At 42.3% G+C, this 22,189-nt stretch overlaps 1 protein-coding gene across 9 annotated transcripts in view; it reads right to left on the bottom strand.

The window, feature by feature from the left end:
* LOC5576559 (serine/threonine-protein kinase MARK2) overlaps positions 1-22,189 on the bottom strand; it is a 154,005-nt gene that overhangs the window by 19,239 nt on the left and 112,577 nt on the right. For 4 of the 9 annotated variants that reach the window (XR_002501358.1, XM_021850196.1, XM_021850178.1 and 1 more), the window contains exons 5-12: positions 16,529-18,730; positions 16,326-16,462; positions 15,758-16,263; positions 15,534-15,656; positions 15,342-15,468; positions 15,150-15,277; positions 10,776-10,826; positions 3,172-3,278 (exon numbers count right to left, since the gene is read on the bottom strand). Coding sequence is in view for 8 of the 9 variants with exons in the window: in XM_021850196.1 (XP_021705888.1) it covers positions 3,172-3,278; positions 10,776-10,826; positions 15,150-15,277; positions 15,342-15,468; positions 15,534-15,656; positions 15,758-16,263; positions 16,326-16,462; positions 16,529-18,730 (3,381 nt within the window). In the remaining variant the exon portion in view is untranslated. Of the gene's footprint in view, positions 1-2,390; positions 3,279-10,775; positions 10,827-15,149; positions 15,278-15,341; positions 15,469-15,533; positions 15,657-15,757; positions 16,264-16,325; positions 16,463-16,528; positions 18,731-22,189 lie in introns of those variants that run through there. The other 5 variants (XM_021850211.1, XM_021850189.1, XM_021850206.1 and 2 more) reach the window with 4 other exon arrangements.

Genomic DNA, 22,189 nt, shown 5'->3' with positions numbered 1-22,189 from the left:
TGAGTTTTGAATCAGCACAGACCAATGCACGATTCAACAAATTTGACGTTTGTGCGGTGTCGAATTCACAAGAAGTTTCAAATCAGCTGATCGGGAAGCTCTTTCACAGTTCTTCCATAGAAATGACAGCCTCGTGTTAGCACCGGTCCTCCACCGATGTAAACAAATGCATAGACAGACCTGTCATATGAGAAGGCCTATAGAGAGGAATATTTGTGCTTACTCGATTAATTTTATGCACCTTACGAATGATACACGGAGACGGAATTCAACTCAATTTTGGGTTGTTTCAACGCAATTCCGTAGTTGAGCCCAATAACTCAATTTTGGCTAAATTACCAAGGTCCCCATTAGGTAGTTTGGCTTTAATTCCATTAGAAAAATATACTCTATTTTGGGTTGATTTAACGCAAAATTGAGTTCTTTCGACCCAAACATAAGAAAAAGTTGCATTTACCCAAATTTGGCTTATTGGGCCAAAGTACCCCCATTGGGTAGATGCAGCTCTCTCTATTTTTGACAACATTCGTGTGGGAGAAAGAGAAAACCGAGAGATTTTGGGTTGAAACTAAAATCGATATACTTAATTTTGGGTAAAGTAAACTCAAATATTAGGTAAAAATATTTTTCCGTGTAGGTTAAACAATGAAGATTCAAGTGATGCATACAAATCGCTCAACGAGCATCTTTACGCGCAGTATGCTGATAGAATGCAAGACAGCCTCCGTCGATATCCAAAACGTTTTTGGAAGTTCGTTAACTCTAAACGTAAGCAAAACGAAGGTGTCCCTGCCTCGGTATCTTTTGTCGGCGAAGTAGCATCAACTGCACCGGAAAAATGCGAACTCTACGCTAAGCATTTTTCAAGTGTTTTCAATGCTGACTTTGCAACAGTTAATGATGCGATACATGCTAGCTCCACAGTGCTAGAAAACGTATGCGACATTGGTGTGCCACTCGTTACTGACCAAATCCTACGTAAAGCTGCGAAGAAAATGAAATCGTCTATCACTCTTGGGCCCGACGGGATAACTGTTATCGTCTTCAAGAAATGCATCGACGTTCTTACCGTTCCGTTGTGTTACATCTTCAACCTCTCGCTACAGCAGAAGCAATTTCCTGCTCAGTGGAAACAATCCTTCATGTTCCCAGTCTACAAAACCGGTGACAAAAGCGATGTTCGGAACTACCGGGGTATAACTTCATTATGCGCCGGCTCCAAACTGTTTGAGACAGTCATCAATGATTACCTTTTTGCCAAACAAAAGCGTTCATCTCCAGCGACCAGCATGGTTTGTACCCTGGCAGATCAGTAACAATAAATCTTCCTCGTTTTACCTCAAGTTGCATCAACCAGCTAGAGGATGGGAAACAAGTAGATGCCATTTAGGGTTTTGGAAGACTGAAATTACAGCCATTTTTGTAGTTTTTATTGGCACTTGTTATTTTAAAAAATTAACCTTTGATCATTTCTTTTAAAATTAGTACACAGTTTTAACTTACTCGTACAATTCATGCATCGCGTGATAATTTTCTCCGTTAACCAACACCCAAGGAAAGCAACATTCAGCCAATTTGATCATGTCTAAAACTATTCTACTCACTGTGCTGCAAACCGGAAGCTGTGTATTATTGTCTCCTCAGTTTCATCAAAACCCAAAACAAAGCCTTTCATCACTAATTGCACTTTTTTTGAGTTCACACTGAATCGCCAGCGTGTCATCCACTAGTACCATTGACATTGACAGATGGTTAAAGCCGTACGATGTCGCGAATTCGATTAGTCACGTTGCCGCGGATCAAGGAAGATAAGAGCTCATGCAAAATATTCGGTTAGTTAGTACCTCTCGTTCTAGTCCCAAACAGATAGACAGTAATGTTTATTTTTTATTCAAAAAGTACTCAATTTCCGACTGATCGTCAACTTTAACCATCTCTCGTGTTCAATGGAATGTGGATTTGAGAATATTTCTCTGCTTGAATAACAAGTGTGTTAATTGACCATGTGTATTGGACTTTATTGGACGCGGTAGCAGAAAGCAAATAACTAGCAAAAATACAACGACAGTCAGTAAGTAATTGTCAGAAAATGCATCGAAATGGATTGTTTTCAAAAAAGAACTAAAACTGAGAGGAACACTAAACAAATATTTTGGATTGAGACTACCATTAGGGAGGTAACAACCACCTTCGACCTTGTGCTTGTTTTCATGTCGCTTCATGTTTACCTACGTTTGTAAAGATTCTAATTGGGAGCTTGGTCGAAAACTGAGGCACTCACCCTATGCGATTACGAAACACGACACGCTAAGAAACATACGCGACAATTTCTACCGATTTTTAGACAGTCTAACTACAACTACGTAAGAGCTAAGGAAGGAAACAAATACTACATTTTAACAACCAATGTAATTTTTATTCAGTTTCTGACATTTTCATCAATGTATCTTCAATCCAAACATCTATTTAATGTTACACTAGATAAATAAATTAATCATGTAATCATTTAATACATAACACTCGTTTCAGAAAAAAAAATCACTAGCTACAAAACTTACAAAAAGCAGTTATTTGTAATACATATAATGTGTCGCTCTAGTACAATATATTGTTGCAATTACTTTTACTCGGCTATAGAAAAATGAACTCAAACGCGGGTTCACCCACATTTAAAAGCGTTAGCAAAAATCATTCTCAAAACGTGTATATACTTTCAGGAGTGTGTTATCTTCTAGTGTTTAAGTAATTGAATGTATACATGTAAAGTTGATTGTAACAGTTTTTGGTGTTTGATTTTTATTTGCGGATTTCCGGTTCAGTTCATTGAATGAGGAATTGTGCGGTTTTCCATTTAATTTGGAATTTTTAGTTGGTTTAGTGTATTTTTTTTGCTTCGCGTCACTCAACGAGTAAGAAGTTTCGTATTTTCAAAAAATGAGGTTTCACTAAAGGTAAACCTTTAGGCGGTTCTTCACTTCTTCGGGTGGTGGATAGTAAAATAAAGAAAAATAATATCAGGTTATTGAATGTTGAATCAAATAAAACATATGACATAAACAGACACAGGAACAAAACTTAAAATATGAAAAAAAAAGAACTACAAAAACATACAACTAAATGAAAAGAAACGAACTATTATGTGAATTTAGTGAAAGAAACTACGATAATCACCTCTAGGAAGCGTGGCGCCAGAGCGCGAGAACATGGAATCGATGTCCGAGCTGAGATCACGGGACATACTGTGCCGCCAGGCGTTGGAATTTCCTCCATTCAATCGGCTGAAAAATAAAGAAAGAAGTACGTTAGATTCATTGGAAAAAGTAGCGAATGTTCTGTGTTGAACTAGAACTAATGGTAGGACAGGTTATAGATAACTGATGATGACATAACAACATCTTAGGCCAGACTAGAACAAATACTTTCGAAAAGTTGTAAAATATTGTAAAAAGATCCATCGAAAACTATGATATTACTGCTATACGGTGCAACCAGAGTCTATATACAGAGAGTTGCGCAAAGAGACTTCTTTGAATGATTGTTCTTCTTCGTCTTCGAAAATAGCCCCTATCTGTTTAGCTGGTCTGCTCAATAGGTAGCTGATTTGACAGTCATTTATAGACTCTGGGTTCAACTGGTGTGCAGATTAATCATAGCGGAGGCTTGATACCCTTTTCTCAATGCAGCTTCTGCAAACAGTTTTTGCAACGTTAATAATTACGAGGAAAAAAAATAATGTGGTTAAGGTATTTGAACCTTCGTGTTTAAAATGATATGTCTTTAGAAGTATTTAAAAAAGAAAACTCATTTTTTCAAATAAGGTAGTCTTGAACCTACTTTTTTACTACAGGAAATGAAGCATAACGCAGACATCATTTTATCACGATTGTGAGAAATAAGAAGCTTTCTAATAGTATATTACACTTATTAACTGAGAGCTTTCTTTGCCAAAGTTCCCATTTTCGCATCCGTATATCGTGTGGTAGGTACGATGATATTCTATGTTCAGGGCAGTCAAGGAAATTTCCATTACGAAAAGATCCTGGACCAACCGGGAATCGAACCCAGACATCTTCAGCATGGCTTTGCTTGGTAGCCGCGGATTCTAACCACACAGTTAAGGAAGGTTAACTCAGGTAAGGAAGCTTCCAATCCATGGTTATCAGTAAAAATATAAGAACTGGTCAGAAACTTAATTTTGGCATTGAAAATTGGGTTGGCGAAAACTGGATCACCTGCAACAGTATTCGCCAAGTTCTTAATTCCGTTTTCTGAATTTGCCAACTACATTGATTTCTTAAGGAGGGTGGCGAATTCAGAAACACCATGGCAAAATAAGGTTGCAAAGAATCAATAATTATGAGAAAAAATGATTTTTTATATTATTTTCTCACTAAATTTAAGGATTTAAGAATGTTGTCACATGATTTCAAAGTGATTTCATTCATTTATTTAGTTAATATCTAAACAGATAACAATGAATCAAGAGTTTCACGCCACAATACTCGGTTCGTGGCCGCATCTTTCCATCCTCGGTTCTGCCCCACGCTCGCCAAATCGATACGCACTTGATCCGCCCACCTAGCTCGCTGCGCTCCACGCCTACTTGTACCAAAGGGTTGCGGTCCAACATTCTTGCAACATGCCCTGCCCATCGTATCCTTCCAGCTTTGACCACCTTCTGGATACTGGGTTCGCCGTAGAGTTGGGCGAGCTCGTGGTTCATCCTTCGCCGCCACACACCGTTTTCCTGCACACCGCCAAAGATCGTCCTAAGCATCCGACGTTCGAAGACTCCAAGTGCTTGCAGGTCCTCCTCGTGCATCGTCCACGTTTCATGCCCATAGAGGACTACCGGTCTTATGAGCGTTTTGCACATCGTACATTTGGTGCGGGCGTGAATCTTTTTTCACCGCAGCTTATTCTGGAGGCCATAGTAGGCCCGACTTCCACTGATGATGCGCCTCCGTATTGCACGGCTAACGTTATTGTCAGCCGTCAGCAAGGATCCAAGGTAGACGAACTCGTCGACCATCTCGAACGTATCCCCGTCTATCGTAACACTGCAACCTAGACGAGCCCTGTCGCGCTCGGCTCCACCAGCTCCACCAGCTAGCATGTACTTTGTTTTGGACGCATTCATCACCAGTCCAACTTTTGCTGCCTCGCGTTTCAGGCGGGTGTACAGGTCTGCCACCTTTTCAAATGTTCGGCTGACAATGTCCATATCATCCGCGAAGCAAACAAATTGACTGGATCTCGTAAAAACCGTACCCCGGCTGTTGAGCCCGACTCTCCGCATAACACCTTCTAGCGTAATATTGAACAACAGGCACGAAAGTCCATCACCTTGTCGTAGTCCCCGGTGGGATCCAAACGAACTGAAATGTTCGCCTGAAACCAATTTTGCACACCCTCCATCGTTGCTCTTATCAGTCTTGTGAGCTTCCCGGGAAAGCTGTTCTCGTCTATGATTTTCCATAGCTCCATAGCTTCACGACATTTTTGGAGGATTTGCCGTACAGTGAAGATCTGGTCCGTTGTCGATAACTTGATAACTTCCCACGAACTCGTTTACTACAGGTGACAGACGACGGAAGATGATCTGGGATAATACTTTGTAGGCCGCATTTAGAATGGTGATCGCTCGAAAGTTCTCACAATCTAACTTGTCGCCTTTTTTGTAGATGGGGCATATAACCCATTCCTTTCACTCCTCCGGTAGCTGTTCTATTTCCCAGATTATGCCTATCAGCCGGTGCAGACAAATGGCCAGCCTCTTCGGGCCCATCTTTATGAGTTCAGCTCCGATACCATCCTTACCAGCAGCTTTGTTGTTCTTGAGCTGGTGAATGGCATCCTTAACCTCCCTCGAAGTGGGGGATGGTTGGTTTCCATCCTCCGCAATAATGACGAAGGCAATTCTTCCGTTGTCCCGTCCTTCATTGCCTGTGCTCTCAGCGCCATTCAGGTATTCATCGAAGTGCTGCTTCCACCTTTCGATCACCTCACGCTCGTCCGTCAGAATGCTCCCATACTTATTCCTGCGCATCTCGGCTCGTGGCGCGAAGCAGTTGCGGGATGCGTTGAGCTTCTGATAGAACTTGCATGTTTCTTGAGACCGGTACAGCTGTTCCATCTCTTCGCACTCCGTCTCCTCCAGGCGACGTTTTTTCTCCCGAAAGAGGCGGGTCTGCTGTTGCCGTTTCCGTCTATAACGCTCCACGTTCTGCCGGGTCCCTTACTGCAGCATGACCGTCCACGCTGCGTTCTTCTCCTCCAGAATCTGCCTACATTCCTCGTCGAACCAATCGTTCCGTCGACTCTGTCCCACGTACCCGACGTTGTTCTCAGCTGCATTGTTGATGGCTGCCTTCACTGTTCTCTAGCAGTCCTCAAGGGGGGCTTCATCCAGCTCACCTTCTTCCGGTAATGCAGCCTCGAGGTGCTGCGCGTAAGCCGCTGCGACATCCGGTTGCTTGAGCCGCTCTAGGTCATACCAGGGCGGCCGTCGGTACCGTACGTTGTTAACGACGGAGAGTTTTGGGCGCAGTTTAACCAACACCAGATAGTGATCAGAGTCGATTTTAGCGCCACGATAGGTCCTGACGTCGATAATGTCGGAGAAGTGCCGTCCATCAAACAGAACGTGGTCGATTTGTGATTCTGTCTGCTGTGGTGATCTCCAGGTGTATCAGTATGGAAGGCTGTGCTGGATGTGGGTGCTACGGATGGCCATATTCTTGGAGGCGGCGAAATCAATTAGTCGTAAGCCGTTTTCGTTCGTCAGCCGGTGGGCGCTGAACGTTCCAATAGTCGGTCTGAACTCCTCCGCCTGGCCAACCTGAGCGTTTAAATCTCCTATGATGATTTTGACGTCATGGCTTCGGTAGCTGTCGTACTCGCGTCCGAGCTGCGCGTAAAAAACGTCTTTATCATCATCAGTGCTTCCGGAGTGAGGGCTGTGCACGTTTATTATGCTGAAGTTGAAGAACCAGCCTCTCAGCCTCAACTTGCACATTCTCTCATTGATCGGCCACAACCCGATCACGCGCCTCTGCATATGCTGTTCCCAGCTCGTGTGTGTTGCCGCAGCTCTGCTAGATGGTATGGTTACCTCTAAACGTTCGCACCATCGATCCCTTCCAACAAACTTCCTGCAACGCTACGATGCCGAATCCACGATCCTTCAGCACGTCGGCGAGTATGCGTGTGCTCCCGATGAAGTTGAGAGATTTACAGTTCCACGTACCGAGCTTCTAATCGCTAGTTCCTTTATGTCGCTGTGGTCTTCGCCGATTGTCCCGGTTCATATTCTCTCGTTGATTATTCGTTGTTTGATGTTTTTACGGCTGGCTTGCAGGGCCTGACACCAATCCCCTAGATTTCCGGAGGACCATTCCCCCTAAATGTTCGGAGGACCATAGATGATCAGCCGCCCCTGATATGGGGAACAGACGCTGTTGTGAGCTGCTCCTAACATGGAGTACTAGACTGATGCAAATTTTGAAGTTTTTGCTCCCCTATGCTAAAACGGTGTCAATTATGATGAAAATCATTCTCCCAAAATTTGAAGTGATTTGGAAGAAATTTGAAGTTTATATGGAAATTACTATGGAAAAGCCAAACCTTTTGCGTTCAGTTCCCTATCTGCTCGCCATAATAATATATGGAAAAGCGAACACACTGTTGCCAAGTAAAATCTTCCCAGCTGCAACTTTGCCGAAGACCACATTTTGATTGGACGTAAGGATAATTTGTTATTCTTGATTCCAAAGTCTAAACCATGCTGAGATGATCATTCAATTACTTTCAGAGCAAAACTGCTGTTTTGCTGTAGAACATAGTAGCCTGGATTACTTTGATCTATGGATCAATGCACGAGTTTACTATCTGACGTTTGAGCGGTGCCGTGTTATTTACGTGACCATGGCAACAAGTGAATTCGGCACCGCTCAAACGTCAAATTCGTGAACTCATGCATTGGTCCATACTTCCCGCCAGGGGCACCACTGTTGCCTGCCGAATAGTTGGTGAAGCTTACTGAAGGCAAAACCACTTTATGATGATGAATAACAATTACGTCCAATCAAAATGTGGTCTTCGGCAAAGTTGTAGCTGGTAGAATTTCACATGAAAAGAGTGTGTTCACTTTTCCATAAAATATTATGACAAAGAGATAGAGGGCTGAACACAAAAGGTTGGCGTTTTCCATAGTAATCTCCATATAAACTTCAAATGGCGTGTGCACAGTCAATTTTTTTCCAAATCATTTCAAATTTTGAGAGGATGCTTTTTACCATAATTTAAATCGTTTAAGCATAGGGGAGCAAAAATTTCTAAATTTGCATCACTCTAATGGAGTACAGACGCTCAAGGTTTGCAGAAGCAAAAGTAAAAGCAAACCCCCCTCTCCCTGTCAGCATACGACCAATGTTCTCACCGGGGGTTGGTTACCCGATCTTCCCTAAGGTTACTCGTGACCCGGCCAGTACCGCGAGGAGGTAGGAATAGGAGTTGCTGGGCAAGAAGCTAAGGACCGCACAGAGGGGTCTATTTTATACCTTCAGGTACGCGAGGTACCAATGGTACGCCCTGCCCAGCCATTTACCAACCGTACTCACTTTATCCAAAGTGATTTATTGGACACTAAACAATGTACATCAATTCGTGTCGTAAAGCAGTATATTATCTGGAGTGGCAAAAACAGTATACCTACCCTACATGGAAACCGCCTAGATGATGTACGTCGTAGATCGAAGAATAGCAGTAAGGACTGTTCATTTTATAAAGTGGACACTTTGTTTATGCTATATCTTTTTTATTTATTGATAAAATCGAAATCGGTTTTCTGTGCATCGTTCAACTATTATTCTACAATGTAATGAAAATATAAGATCTTAAACAAAGTGCTTTTGGTTGAAAAGCTAAATAGTTTTTCCAAAATCTCATAAGAAAAGCTGTCTGTAAAAGTTTAGCATTATTTTCCGCAGAACAAAAATTCTAATTTTTATGAACAAATTGTATGTTTGTATTCTTTACTATTCTACTAAAGATATAGTTTAAAAAAAAATTATTTTCCACCATTCTCTGACATTAGGTGGCTTTAGTGATTTACTCATTTATGGCCAAATTTGCTGATACACCATTCTTTCACTCCCAGCAAAAGAGAAGAGTATAAAGCGTCTTCAAAACTAGTTTGGTTTACTAAAGAAACTATATTTGTACAAACGAGAGCTAAATCGTGCGTTTGAACCATGGTCTTAAGTACAAATTTTAATGTTTATGGTAGTTTTACTGAACAGTCTCATGCTTTTAAGATCATGTACGCATATTTATCGATCTACAGCAAATTGTAAATGGTTTTCTCCAAATATTTCAATTGGTAATCTCAGAATAACATATTATGAAAATAAAATGTGTAAAATTAAATCGACTTCATTATAGCAGTGTTGCCAATTTTGATGATTGTCAATGTTCTTTGAAAGGTCTTCTAAGAATAAAGCAATTGTGTTTCTATTGTGCTTTAAATGTGACGTGGGGACTAAATGAGTAACTTTATGAAGGCGTAGGTTATTTTTCATATTAATACTATCTTAGGACTTCCGTCAGGACATACTTTTAACCAAAAAATTCTACTCATATCAGTTCCCTTCAAATTTAAATAGTTTTCTCTTAAAAAATATAGGGGAAAAATGATTTTATTATATCTGTAAATAAAAAATATAAATTGTCGTATTTTCCAGCCAATTTCTAACAATCATTGATTTTGATAACCTCCAAAAATCGACCGTTATAATCATTGTTCCATATTCATGTAAAATTTAATTATTTTGGAGAATTTTTATCATCACAACATTGTACTATAGGTACTAGTCGAACGATGTGCAGAAAACCGATTGAAATTTCATTGATAAATTAAAAAGATACAGCATGCACAAGGTGTCCACTTTATAAAATGAACAGTCCTTATATTAACCACACTAGTCATACCGACGTAGACGACTTTGTTCCATAGTAAGTTTCTTATTGATGACCAGTCGTACAAATTAATGATTAATAAGTATACTACTTGAACAGCAGAGAGAAAATAATTAAAAAGATATGCTTACAACACAGGCCCGATTAAATAGAATTGATTTAATTATTTTAGGGTTCGGGTCGCTTTCCTCAGTCGGAATGGCAAAGTTATTGACGAGAGTAGGTCAGGAATGATGGTATAGGTCGTGACCGGTAGTTCAATTCTGCACCAAGCGAAACGTGGTCGTTGATTTTCATGACGATGGTCAGTAAATACATTATAACATTAGAAAAGCAATTTAAACCTAATGGCGAATCTCAGCAAAAGTGGGCGCTTTACGACTATCATCATTACATCAGCTTTCAACTTTTACAGATGTACAGAGTGATAGGGCGATGGAAAAGTGTTTTTGAAACAACTCTTAATATTAAGGGATGATTGAATGCAAATGTTTCACCATTATACACAATATAAATCCACTACTGATTTGCAAATTATCTTCTCTTTATGGGACCACGTAGAAGCTAAATTGTATTAACATCACCGGTCATAACTGTATCACTCGTTGAGGAAATTTCTAAAATTAGCTCTGCAAAATTTCGATTCATAATTATATCGATTATTATGTGAATAAATTGAAATACAATTTCGTTCACGAAGCATGATGCGGTTCAAATAAGCTTAAATCTACAATGTGGTAATGGACGAAAGTGTTTGAATGGGGGGTTACTGTCGGATGAGAATCTCGGATACTTACACGTCCTTCGTTTCGATGGTTTCGTTCCTGTATGAATATGTGTAATGCGGGCTAAAATGTGGCAACATACAGCATGGATATACCGAAATTAGTTTTTGATGCTCGTTTGGTAAATGGAAGTATGGGGTTGGTGAGTCTGGCAACAGGTGTGATGAATCAGGGAACATACACGATGTTACATGAATAATAAATAAATTATCGCATTCATTTTATTTGTAGTTATAGCTACTGACGATAAGCGAAGGATACAACCAACAAACACAAATTGATGTACCGTAAAACGGGGTATCTTTGATAATGCGGGTAGCTTTGATAGTGCGTTACCCAACACATAGGTTGCAGAGCTACTTGGGCACTTCCATGTTTCACTTTGGCATGGGGAGTTTTTCTCGGCCGAATTGTCTGAAACTTAGCAACAAGGAGCACTTCAGTACGACGCATGTTGTGGCCAAAAATGAGCTCTGTGGCTTTCAAAAAATCCCTCTGCCGAAGTGAATCAAAAGTGCCAAGAACAGGATCCGGCTCCCTATTAAACGAAATTTCATAATTTCTGTTGATTGGTTAAGCAAACCGAATGCAAAACTAAAGAATATTAGTACGACACTTCATGTAAGAGCTATTTTCATTTGAATCGAGAACATTTGAGGCTTTATATACGAATAATTAAAATTGATACGATTGAATATAGTCTCTAATCTTTTAGCGAAAAGCATTTTCACAAACTGGGACCATTTTTGTAATCTAAGTCAGAAATTTCCATATAGCGTTGAACGCCTAGAGGTATGCAGAACGCGTGCAGAATAAACCGTTTCATTTCCGATATAGGCCTTTTCATGTGACAGATCCGTCTATGCATTTGTTTACATCGGTGGAGGACCGGTGCTAACACGGGCCTGTCATTTTCATAGAAGAACTGTCAAAGTGCTTCCCGATCAGCTGATTTGAGACGTCATTTGAATAGGCCTATACACATTTTTTTTAAGAGCTACATCAGCCGTCTCATTAGCCTAATATAATAATTTACGGAGCCGATAACCACGTGACAGATCAATTTTCAACACACCCGTTCGCGCGCGCTGCCCACTGCGATTCTGATTGACAAGAAATTTAAGTTTTTATAGAAAAAGTGGAATTGAAGTCAGAAAACAGTTGGTTGCCATTGTGTATAGTGGAGCTGATCTGATCATGTTCGTGAGCATAAGAAATAAAAGTTCAGAGGAATTCTTCGCAAGAAGTGTTCATATTTCGTGAAATTAGCCCTTGGCCACAGGTGTACACCAAAAGGTGTATGAAACTTCTTATACTTAAAATGGTGTGCAAAATTTACAATATAGGGCTCTGCATTGTTTTGATTTAGTACGGGATTTTGACGTTTACTGGCCTTGTTCTTTAAAAATATTATGTAAGAGTGAAAGAGAGAGGAAGATTTTTGTGTAGTGACCCATTGATTCAAAATATAAACGAGTTCAAAAATTACATAGCGCTAGATTTTAAACCCATTTTTCTCAAAATCAAGCGTGTGCTAGAATAAGGGCGTAAGTCGCATGATCGATTTCTCTTCATCGATCCTCTCTTCTGTAAATAAAGGTGTCAAGATGCGGGTTTGTCGGCATTTTTTCACCTCAAGACGCAAGATTGCATCGCTGCCATGTGGTCTAGAGTGAAAAATTGCTAACAAACCCGCATCTTGACACTTTTATTTACAGAAGAGAGGATCGATGAAGAGAAATCGATCATGCGACTTACGCTTTTATTCTAGCACACGCTTGAAATATGAAAAATGTCACTTGGTCCACTCCAGGCTTGATAATTCTCCTCAACATCATCAGAGTTCGATGACATACTCTAGAGCAGCGTGCTGCCTTTGCCTCTTTGCGAGGGAGCGAAAAAATGGTAAGCAGAGAGGGAACGAAAAATGAGCGAGGAAAATGCTGCACAAAACACAACAGAGTAAAATTCCATAAAAAGTGTGAGTGATGGTGAGCATCGCAACGAGAGAGAGAAAGTACCTGAAAAAATGCTCGCATTGTTTTGCACTCTCACTCGAATCGCTTGAGGATCTGGGTTGAAAATTTTGAGTTTATTTTTTTCTCCTCAGAAAAACGGCGAAATCGCCTCCTCTATACATCGTAGAGGAGTTTCTATCAAGCCTGGTCCACTCTGACTAAACGCCGACCAAATATAGTAGGAGAGTGGATTGCCTAGAGCTCGTAAGAGTGGCAAGATTCGGAAACAAAATGCAAATAATATTGTTTGCTTTTGCGGCCTGTCCTTGGCTTTTAAGCGGAAGATGAACCGAAGCCAAATCACAAAATTTCAAGAGCACAAATGTGGAGAACCAAACATCCATTTAAGCTGAAAACCTAATCGATTGGTCACTAGCTGGGTGTGACCAATCGATTATGTTTTCAGCTCAAACTGGTGTTCGGTTCTCCAGATTTGTGCTCTTGAAAATTTAAGTTTGGCTTCGATTCATCTTCACCTTAAGGTGATAAAATGATAAAACGAAGCCAAACATTGAATTTCCAAGCGCACATATCTGGAGAATCTGACAACCGTTTGCGTTGATAATCGATCGAATTGCTTACTTGCTGATGATGACTAATCGATCAAATTTTCAACGCAAAGCGCTGTTTGGTTCTCAAGGCTTGTGCTTGTGAAAATGCAAGGTGTGGCTTTGTTCTATAGCCATCTTAAGGTGAAGATGAATCGAAGCCAAACCTCAATTTTCAAGAGCACAAATCTGGAGAACCGAACATCAGTTTGAGCTGAAAACTTAATCGATTGGTCACCACCAGCTAGTGACCAATCGATTAGGTTTTCCGCTTAAATGGATGCTTGGTTCTCCAGATTTGCGCTCTTCAAATTTTGAGGTTTGGCTTCGATTCATCTTCACCTTAATTGATGTCTCAGCGATTGAGTTCCGTTGGCTTTGCCTGGTGTTCAGATTGACTGGAAAGGTTTGTCGTAAAACAACTCACCGGTACACGGAGACAAAATAAGTACCTAGGTTAAGCTTCACTTGGGCAGGCTTGATAGAAACTCCTCTGCGAGGCAAAGAGGAGGCGATTTTGCCGTTTTTCTGAGGAGAAAAAAAATAAACTCAAAATTTTCAACACAGATCCTCAAGCGATTCGAGTGAGAGTGCAGAAAAATGCGAGGATTTTTTCAGACACTCTCTCTCTCTCGTTGCGATGCTCACCATCACTCACACTTCAAACGAACTCTCGAGTCTGCCGCCCGAACAGACAGTCCTCGGGGAGTTGTGAGAGCACCCTTTTTTGATGGAATTTAACTCGGTTTTTTTTTTGTGCTGCATCTTCCTCGCTCATTTTTCGTTGCCTCGCTGCTTAGCATTTTTTGGCTCCCTCGCAAAGAGGCACTGGCAGCACGCTGCTCTAGAGTATGTCACCGAACTCTGATGATGTTGAGGAGAATTATCAAGCCTGCACTTGGGTCAACCAATTTTCGCATGGGGGTCAAACCCGCCTATTCCCATACGAAAAGCACCGCCTACATGAAGCAGTATGTTAAAGAGAGTGAAATAGCTGCATCATTCGCAAACAACGCGAGAAGCTCAATGCACCTTGAGAAAGGCTTTGTTCTGCATATGTCTAGGGAAAATGAAGTATTTAATCGAAAGATTGAAGCAGCACTATGACAAACACTTGAATAGCACAGATGAAAAAGTTCGCAGGGAACATCACTACGTTCGCAGCTAAGACCAAATGTGGCTTCTTGTCAGTTTTATTTTTCTCTTGTATGATCTTTGTGTTGCCAGAAAACTAGTGCAAATAAAAAAATTGAAAAGGAGAGAGAAAATTGGCCTTTTCACATGACGTTTCAAATCAGCTAATCCGGAAGCTCTTTGACAGTTCTTCTATGAATATGACAGGCCCGTGTTAGCACCGGTCCTCCACCAATGTAAACAAATGCATAGACGGATCTGTCACATGAAAAGGCCTAAGGAAAAGGAGCACAGAAGGTGCTCAAATTACCATGCAATAATCATTGCTGGCAACGCTGTTTCGCAGACCAATCAGAGGCTGATTAGTTTTGGCACGAAAATCAGATACGTGTTTTAGAGTCTCTGTCTCAGTTCGCAGTGCCGGCATTAGAGATGCCAACTATCAGCTCAACAGCAATAAGGCAGCTGGAAAGAATGGCATTGAAGCCGAAGTCATCAAGATGAGGAGCTGAAACAACCTTCCCTCCCACGTGTTTTCCCGTAAAACATTTTTAAAATTTGTCTGATCATAGACTTCGGCTTTAACAATACATGTCTCATTCAGGGCATTTTAAATTACAATTCAACCAATAACTCGATACATAATTAATATTTAATACTGATTATAAAATTCTAAAAAAACTCACCTTGAAAATGGATCATGATGATGCCAGAACGAGGGCTGATTTTGTCTCAGGCCGCTCATGAAACGAGACGAAGGAAACCCGGAAGAGTTCGGCTCGTTGACGTTGAGCCGATTGGTAAGTGCACGAACCTGATCGAATGGATGTGAAATAAATACAACCTTGCTTGAAAGCGAAACTTTTCTCGCAACTTACCCTGGACAAAAGTGTAGAGAAAAGATTTTCGGCCGTCAAAATTTCGAAGCCATCGTCGTCATCTTCCTCTCCGGAGCTGGCCGAATCATTCGGTTCAACCGTTCCTCGTTGGGATGGACGAGAACTCCTGCACGGGGGGAAATGTGTGGAATGAGTGATGAAAATTTTTCAGAAAGGGTTGTTGGGTTTTACCTCAGTCTGTGCATTGTATGGAAACGAGGCTCTTCAGAGTCGCTCTCCCGGCCTAGCGATGTGTGTCGGTTGAGTCTTGGGAACGATGATTCTTCTTCAGGATCCTTTTCGCTTAGAAGGGAACTGGAATAAATAGTACGGTAAGCCAATTCAAATAGATACTGTGTTGGATTTTGATTGGATTCAAATTGGAATCCATCCGGATGAAGTGAAAAGTGACTTACCTTATCTTGCGTGGTCGTCCCAGGCGTGCCTTTGAACCGAACCCAGTAGAGGTGGTCGTTGCGCTCGATTCCGATGGTTCCAAACTGTTGGCACGTGGGGTAACAAATCCACCGCCTTCCACTGCAATAGGAATTATGAACTCACGTGGGCTCTTCTTGATGGGCATGGTGGCGCCGCTGCTCGCAACACTGCTTGGAAGAGGCGGAATTTGGCTTTGAGACGCTGTAGTGTCCGAATCGTTAGACTCGTTGGTAGACTGACGGGAAAGGGAGCCTCGCGTCGACGAACCAAATGCATTCGATGTTGTCCGCTGGTAGGTGGGTGGCTTCTGAATGGGGATGGTGTGTTCCTTGATCTGTGGCTCAAGGCTGTTGGCACGTTGATGTACGGTGAACGAGATGGGATGCTCTCGAATCGGTGCACTGCGAAGGTCTGGCATTTGATGTTGCATCTCGGTAGAGAATCGCATCGACGACGGCTGTGCTGCTGGTGTCGTCGATTCGGCCTAATGGAAAAAGATGGATGGTTAATGAATAGCAATATATGCTGAATTATGCGGTAAATTACCTTCGTTTGCGATTCTCCATGTACATCGACTTTACCGATTTTCCTCCTCGGTAACGTTGCTGATTTGAGCGTGATTTCTGCATGCGATGTTTTAGTTTCATCTCCCTGTGGTGTAGAAATGCTTCCAACCGATACTTCTGCAAATATTGAGCAACCATGAGTGAATCTAATCTTACTGTTAAACAGTCCACGTCTATACTTACTTCTAGGCACTGACATGGTGTCGAACTTCGGCTCCGGCGTGTCGGGTCCGAATCGGAACTGCTTAGTGGATTGCGAACCAGTGAGGTTGATTCCCCCTGTAGCTGACCGCCCATTAGCGCCAAATGGCATTGGAGGCTTCCGCAATCGTCCAATTGGAATCGCGTTGCTGATGATCTCTCGAGCATTCTTCAGCTTTCGTTCCCTCTCATTAACGTCGGACATGGACACCGTTTCCGTCTTGGCACATAGTTGATCGACTGTGTTGGCCTCCGGGCGTACTTTGCTGAGCATTGCGATTGAGTTCTCCATCGACCGTCTAGCTTCTTCGAGTGAGAAACTGCTGACGGAGCTCTTGGAGTCGCTCTCTTTGACTTCTTCTGACTCAAGCTTAGCATCACGAGTGCCAATTTTTTCGTCACTAGGCGATAGAGGAGTGTGAAGATCCGCTCCACTGCTTTGGCAGCTGTTATCTGGAGAATTGTATTCTGATTCAATTTTTCGCGTCATCTCATACGGTGATGGCCTGAATGCTGAACTCGAGGAAGCAGAATTGTTCATGGAAGCCTTTCGTTCGAACTCCTTTTTATAGTTTCCAACAGTAGGAATTCCAGGAAGAGAGAACTTTTTGAATTTGTCGTTGTTTTGATTGTTCATGTTTTGGAACTTCTCAGCGGTTTCCAAAATGCGGGATTTTCGTCGTTCGGCTGGTTTGGTAAGATTTTCTTCTGGAAGACTATTTTTCCGTTCTAAATTGGAAGCTGATTTGACTTGTGCGAATTCTTGATCTTGCTTCGATACTTGATTGATTGCGGAACTAAGATCAACAGTTTTATTTTTACTGAATACTTTCTTATACGGAACCTTTCCCGGTTGTTTATCAGCCTTTTCAAGTTTTTCCAGTCTAGCTTTAACGCCTGAAACTGTTTTAGGAGGCGATTCGACCTTTGGCGTCGGTGGGGTAGAAGGAGGTGCTTCGTTGATTGCCGATGCTGTATCCTCGGGCGTTGTGGCTTTGGAAGCGGGTGGAGTGGCAGTTTCTTGCAGTAGTTCATCACACATGTTTTCAAGATTTTGTAAATCTTCTAAAACATCTTGTGCAGCAATTGGCGTGCTAGGAATAGATTCTTGTTCAATTGACTCCACGTCGGATTTAAGGGTTTCCATTTCAGAAGTTGAGCTTGGACGAGGCGAAGGTGACTGCTCAACGTCCATATCTTCAGGGATCACAGGTTGAGATTTGTCAGGTTTGAGTCTGTCAGAAGCCTTCTCTTTTTTCTTGACTGCTCCGGTTGCGTTTTCGGTAGAAACCGTCGGTTCAAGTTTTCGTTTAGGCTGTGCGGGACTGCTTTCTGAGGGCGTGATAGTACGGGTCGGAGATGGCATGAGGGCAGCTTCACCACCAGCAGCAACCATGTCCAATATTCGTCGTTCGGCTTCAGTAGCACCCATGTCGATAATCGATCCAACAGAATGACTTCGTTGTATTCTTTCTTTTGGCTTATTTTCATCCTGACCACTCCCCACCACGACTTGATCAGAAGTTACGGATGGTGGTGCCAGTGAAAGCAGCACGTCCAATCGCACTGGAGTTTGGTTAGCCAGTTCTTCAGCTAGATCTAGGCATGATCCTTCGTAGCCCTCATTCACCCACCAATGGTTACAAATTTGTTCTATATTTGCTCTTCGCTGTGGACAAACAGTTAACATTTCCCGAATCAGCGGAGATGCCCGGGATGGTTTCTTCGGTTCGAAGTAATCACCTTGACTAATTTGCTTCACAAGCCTTTTAAAGTTGGCACCATCAAATGGCATTGCACCGTAGACTAGAGTATACAACAACACACCCAAGGACCAGCAATCTACTTCCGGTCCTAGATAGGGTGTACCTTTAACAATTTCCGGCGATGCGTACAGCGGCGAACCGCAGAACGTTGCCAGCAGTCTTTGCTCATCAAATACATTGGAGAGACCGAAGTCAGCAATTTTGGCGTGGCCGTTCTCATCCAGGAGTATATTTTCTAACTTAAGATCACGATGACAGATTTTGTGCTTATGACAGTAGTAGATGGCGGTCGCGACCTGACGGAAAATTCGCCGAGCTTCCTCCTCTGAGAGCACCTTGCGCTCCGACAGATAGTCGTACAGCTCACCACCAGCAGCGAATTCCATGACTAGGACCATCTTTTCACGGTTCTCGAAAACTGGAAGACCAAGCATTGATTTCGGAATGAGTGTCGTTGTTTAAAACATTCTAGCTTTGATTCAGAATTTTAACACACATATTGTTGATTATGTTACGTCAAAAATCAAAAACACCTTCAATATCCAAGAAAACACCAAATTAGGAATGCTTTTGAGCGATGTTTTTATCGTAAGGTATGGTATGCCTTACCTCAGATCCTTATCTAATACTATTAAGACGAATCTAAGAATCTACTCCAAAAGAACTAAAATTTCTCTACTCCAAATTCCCACGTTGACAAAAATAACCCTTTTGCGTTAGTTAAGTGAATGGCTTATGCGCCACCTCTAATGAGGACCATTCGCCAATATTAAATTGACCGGCATGAGACCTAACCTAAGGTTGGTTCAGTTCGTTCCATGGAAAGGATAGGAAAATGGTACAGCAGTCCCCAAATCCACCCACATTAGTCTTACGGATTTGCATTTCAATCAAAGGACATGATATCCAAGATTACTCTTAACGAAACCTTTTCATGAAAATCGGGAAAATACAGAGCTATTCTCGGGCACTGGGTGGTAAATGACTGGACAATGCGTAGTACTTCGCGTACTTGCAGGTATAAAACGCTCAACGCTCAAGTTGGTCAGGAGAAGGAATTTAGACCGATTATAGGGAAGTTCAGCGCTCGCCAGCTTACGAACGAAAACGGCCTTAGACTGATTGATTTCGCCGCCTCCAAAAACATGGCCATACGTAGTACCTACTTCCGGCACAGCCTCCCGTATCGGTACACCTGGAGATCACCCTAACAGACTGAATCGCAAATCGACTACGTTTTGATTGATGGAAGACACTTCTCGGACATTATCGACGTCAGAACCTATTGCGGCGCCAACATCGATTCCGTTGTGTACAATCTGGAACGACTCAAACTACCCGAAGTCGCAACTGAATACGCGCAAGGGCTTGAGGCAGTGTTGCCGGAAGAGGGAGAGCTCACCGAGAGGCTGGAGTATTGCTGGATTAGTCTCAAAGCAGCCATTAACAACGCAACGGAAGGTGCCATTGGGTTCGTGGAAGGGAATCGACGGAACGGTTGGTTCAACGAGAAGTGTCAGAAGGTTTTAGACGAGAAGAATGCAGCGCGGGCGATGATGCTGCAGTAAGACACCCGTCAAAACGTGGAACGATACAATCAAAAGCGAAGACAGCAAACCCATCTATTCCGGGATAAAAAGCGCCGCTTGGAAGAGTTGGAGTGTGAAGAGATGGACCAGCTGTAACGTTCTCAAGAAACACGTTGGCCACTAGTCTGCACCGATTGATCTGGGACACAGAACAGCTACCGGATGAGTGGAAGGAGGGAATAATATACCCGATATGCAAAAAGGGTGACAAGTTAGAATGTGAGAACTATCGAGCGATCACCATTCTTAACGCAGCCTACAAAGTGCTTTCCCAGATCATTTTCCGCCGTCTATCGCTACTGGCAAGCAGATTTCTGGGAAGTTATCAAGCCGGTTTTGTGGACGGGCGGTCGATGACAGACCAAATCTTTATGTTGCGGCAGATCCTCCAAAAGTGTCGCGAATATCATGTCTCTACGCACCACCTATTCATCGATTTCAAAGCGGCCTATGATACCATCGACCACGAAGAGCTATGGTAGATTATGAACGAGAATGGTTTTCCCGGGAAACTGACTAGACTGATCAAAGCAACGATGGATAGTGTACAGTGCTGTGTGAAGATATCGGTTGCATTATCGAACCCGTTTGAAACACGCAAAGGACTTCGACAAGACGATGGTCTTTCCTGCCTCCTGCTCAATATTGCGCTAGAAGGTGTTATGAAACGGGCGGGCTTCAACATGCGGGGCACGATCTTCAATAAATCCAGCCAGTTCATCTGCTTTACTGACGACGTGAACATTATCGGAAGAACGTTCCAGGTGGTTTCTGAACAGCTGTATACTGCTAAAACGTGAAGCAGATCGGGTTGGATTGAAGGTAAATACGTCGAAGATGAAATATCTGCTGGCTGGAGTAACCGAGCGTGATAGAGCTCACATTGGCAGACGCGTGATGATCGACGGGGATGAGTTCGAGGTGGTGGACGAATTTGTCTACCTCGGATCATTGATAACGTCGTATAACAACTGCAGCAGAGAAATTCGAAGACGTATCATTGCCGGAAGTCGTACTTATTACGGACTCCACAAGACCTTGCGGTCTGGTAAACTTAACTTCCGTACTAAGTGTACCATGTACAAGACGCTGATAAGACCGGTAGTCCTCTACGGGCATGAGACGTGGACAATACTCGAAGAGGTAGCAAGTAAGTAAAGTCTCGGGCACTGCCGGCGATAGTTGTCTCGTACGTGTCAAGTACGTTACGCTTGACATAAGGAGAGGGAGGAGTTTTGTCGTTTATGTGGCATACATTGTATTATGTACACTCTGAACTGGTTTTACGACCGTTAAAAGAATAGCTCGTAAAAAACTTGAGCTCACAATAACGTTTTTGGAAAATGCACTTAACGAAAATACAGCAAAGCTTAAACATGGTTTGAGAACCCAAAATGGCCACTTACGTTTTCAAATTATGGTTTTAGACACTGTTCGATTGTTATCGAAAGAGTCAATTATATGAAGGTGTTGAATTCAAACAATATTTAATTTTAGACAATATCAAATGTTCACCAAAGTTCAAGTAGATGTTGCATATCATACAAATTCATTCGTGTAGTTGGCAACACTGCTTAAGAAAAATAAAGTTTAAAATCGCAAATTTACAGCAAGATGGTAAAATATAATGTTATGCAAGGTAGAAATAAAATTCCAGTTTTATCCAATCTTTCATGTAGGATAGAAAATTATTTGGTAAAATCGATAGAGCACATTGGGAACATCTTTGAGTTGATTTTGACTTGATTCGACTTCCCGGTTGGGAACTGCTGGCACCACTTGCACATCGTTTCGTGGTTGGATGAAAACAAGAAGTGGTGTTTGCTCAGCTTGACCTTGTTGAGTGGCGTGCTGTACGGCTGGTCTTGGAGATTGGAGTCGAAACATCCACATCCACATCCACATGGATATCCTAGTGGTATTGAATCTGTTGCTTCACTGGAACGATGTTTGAGCTGGTTGGAGTGCGATCTGATGAGCATCTTCTGTCCTGCACAAAGCCACGAACTGTTCCGATGTGAACGGCGTAGCGTTGCCGGAAACAAAGACGTTGGGAACGCCAAAGCGGGCAAACAGCTCGTCGAGGAACTCGATTACAACTGATTTTGTCGGGGAATGAACAATGCGAATTTCCGGCCATTTTGTGATGGCGTCTTCCACTATGAGGAAGGGCAGACCATTGATTGGGCCAGAGAAATCGATGTAAATACTCTCCCAGGAAGATTAAGCGAGCGGCCACGACTGTAGTGGAACCTTGGACAGTGTCTTTGAAAGTATGGCACAGATTG

The sequence above is a fragment of the Aedes aegypti genome, chromosome 1 (genome assembly GCF_002204515.2).
Source record: "Aedes aegypti strain LVP_AGWG chromosome 1, AaegL5.0 Primary Assembly, whole genome shotgun sequence".
Taxonomy (NCBI): domain Eukaryota; kingdom Metazoa; phylum Arthropoda; class Insecta; order Diptera; family Culicidae; genus Aedes; species Aedes aegypti.
The sequence above is the reverse complement of the archived record's forward strand: the minus strand, read 5'-3'. Positions and strand labels throughout refer to the sequence as shown.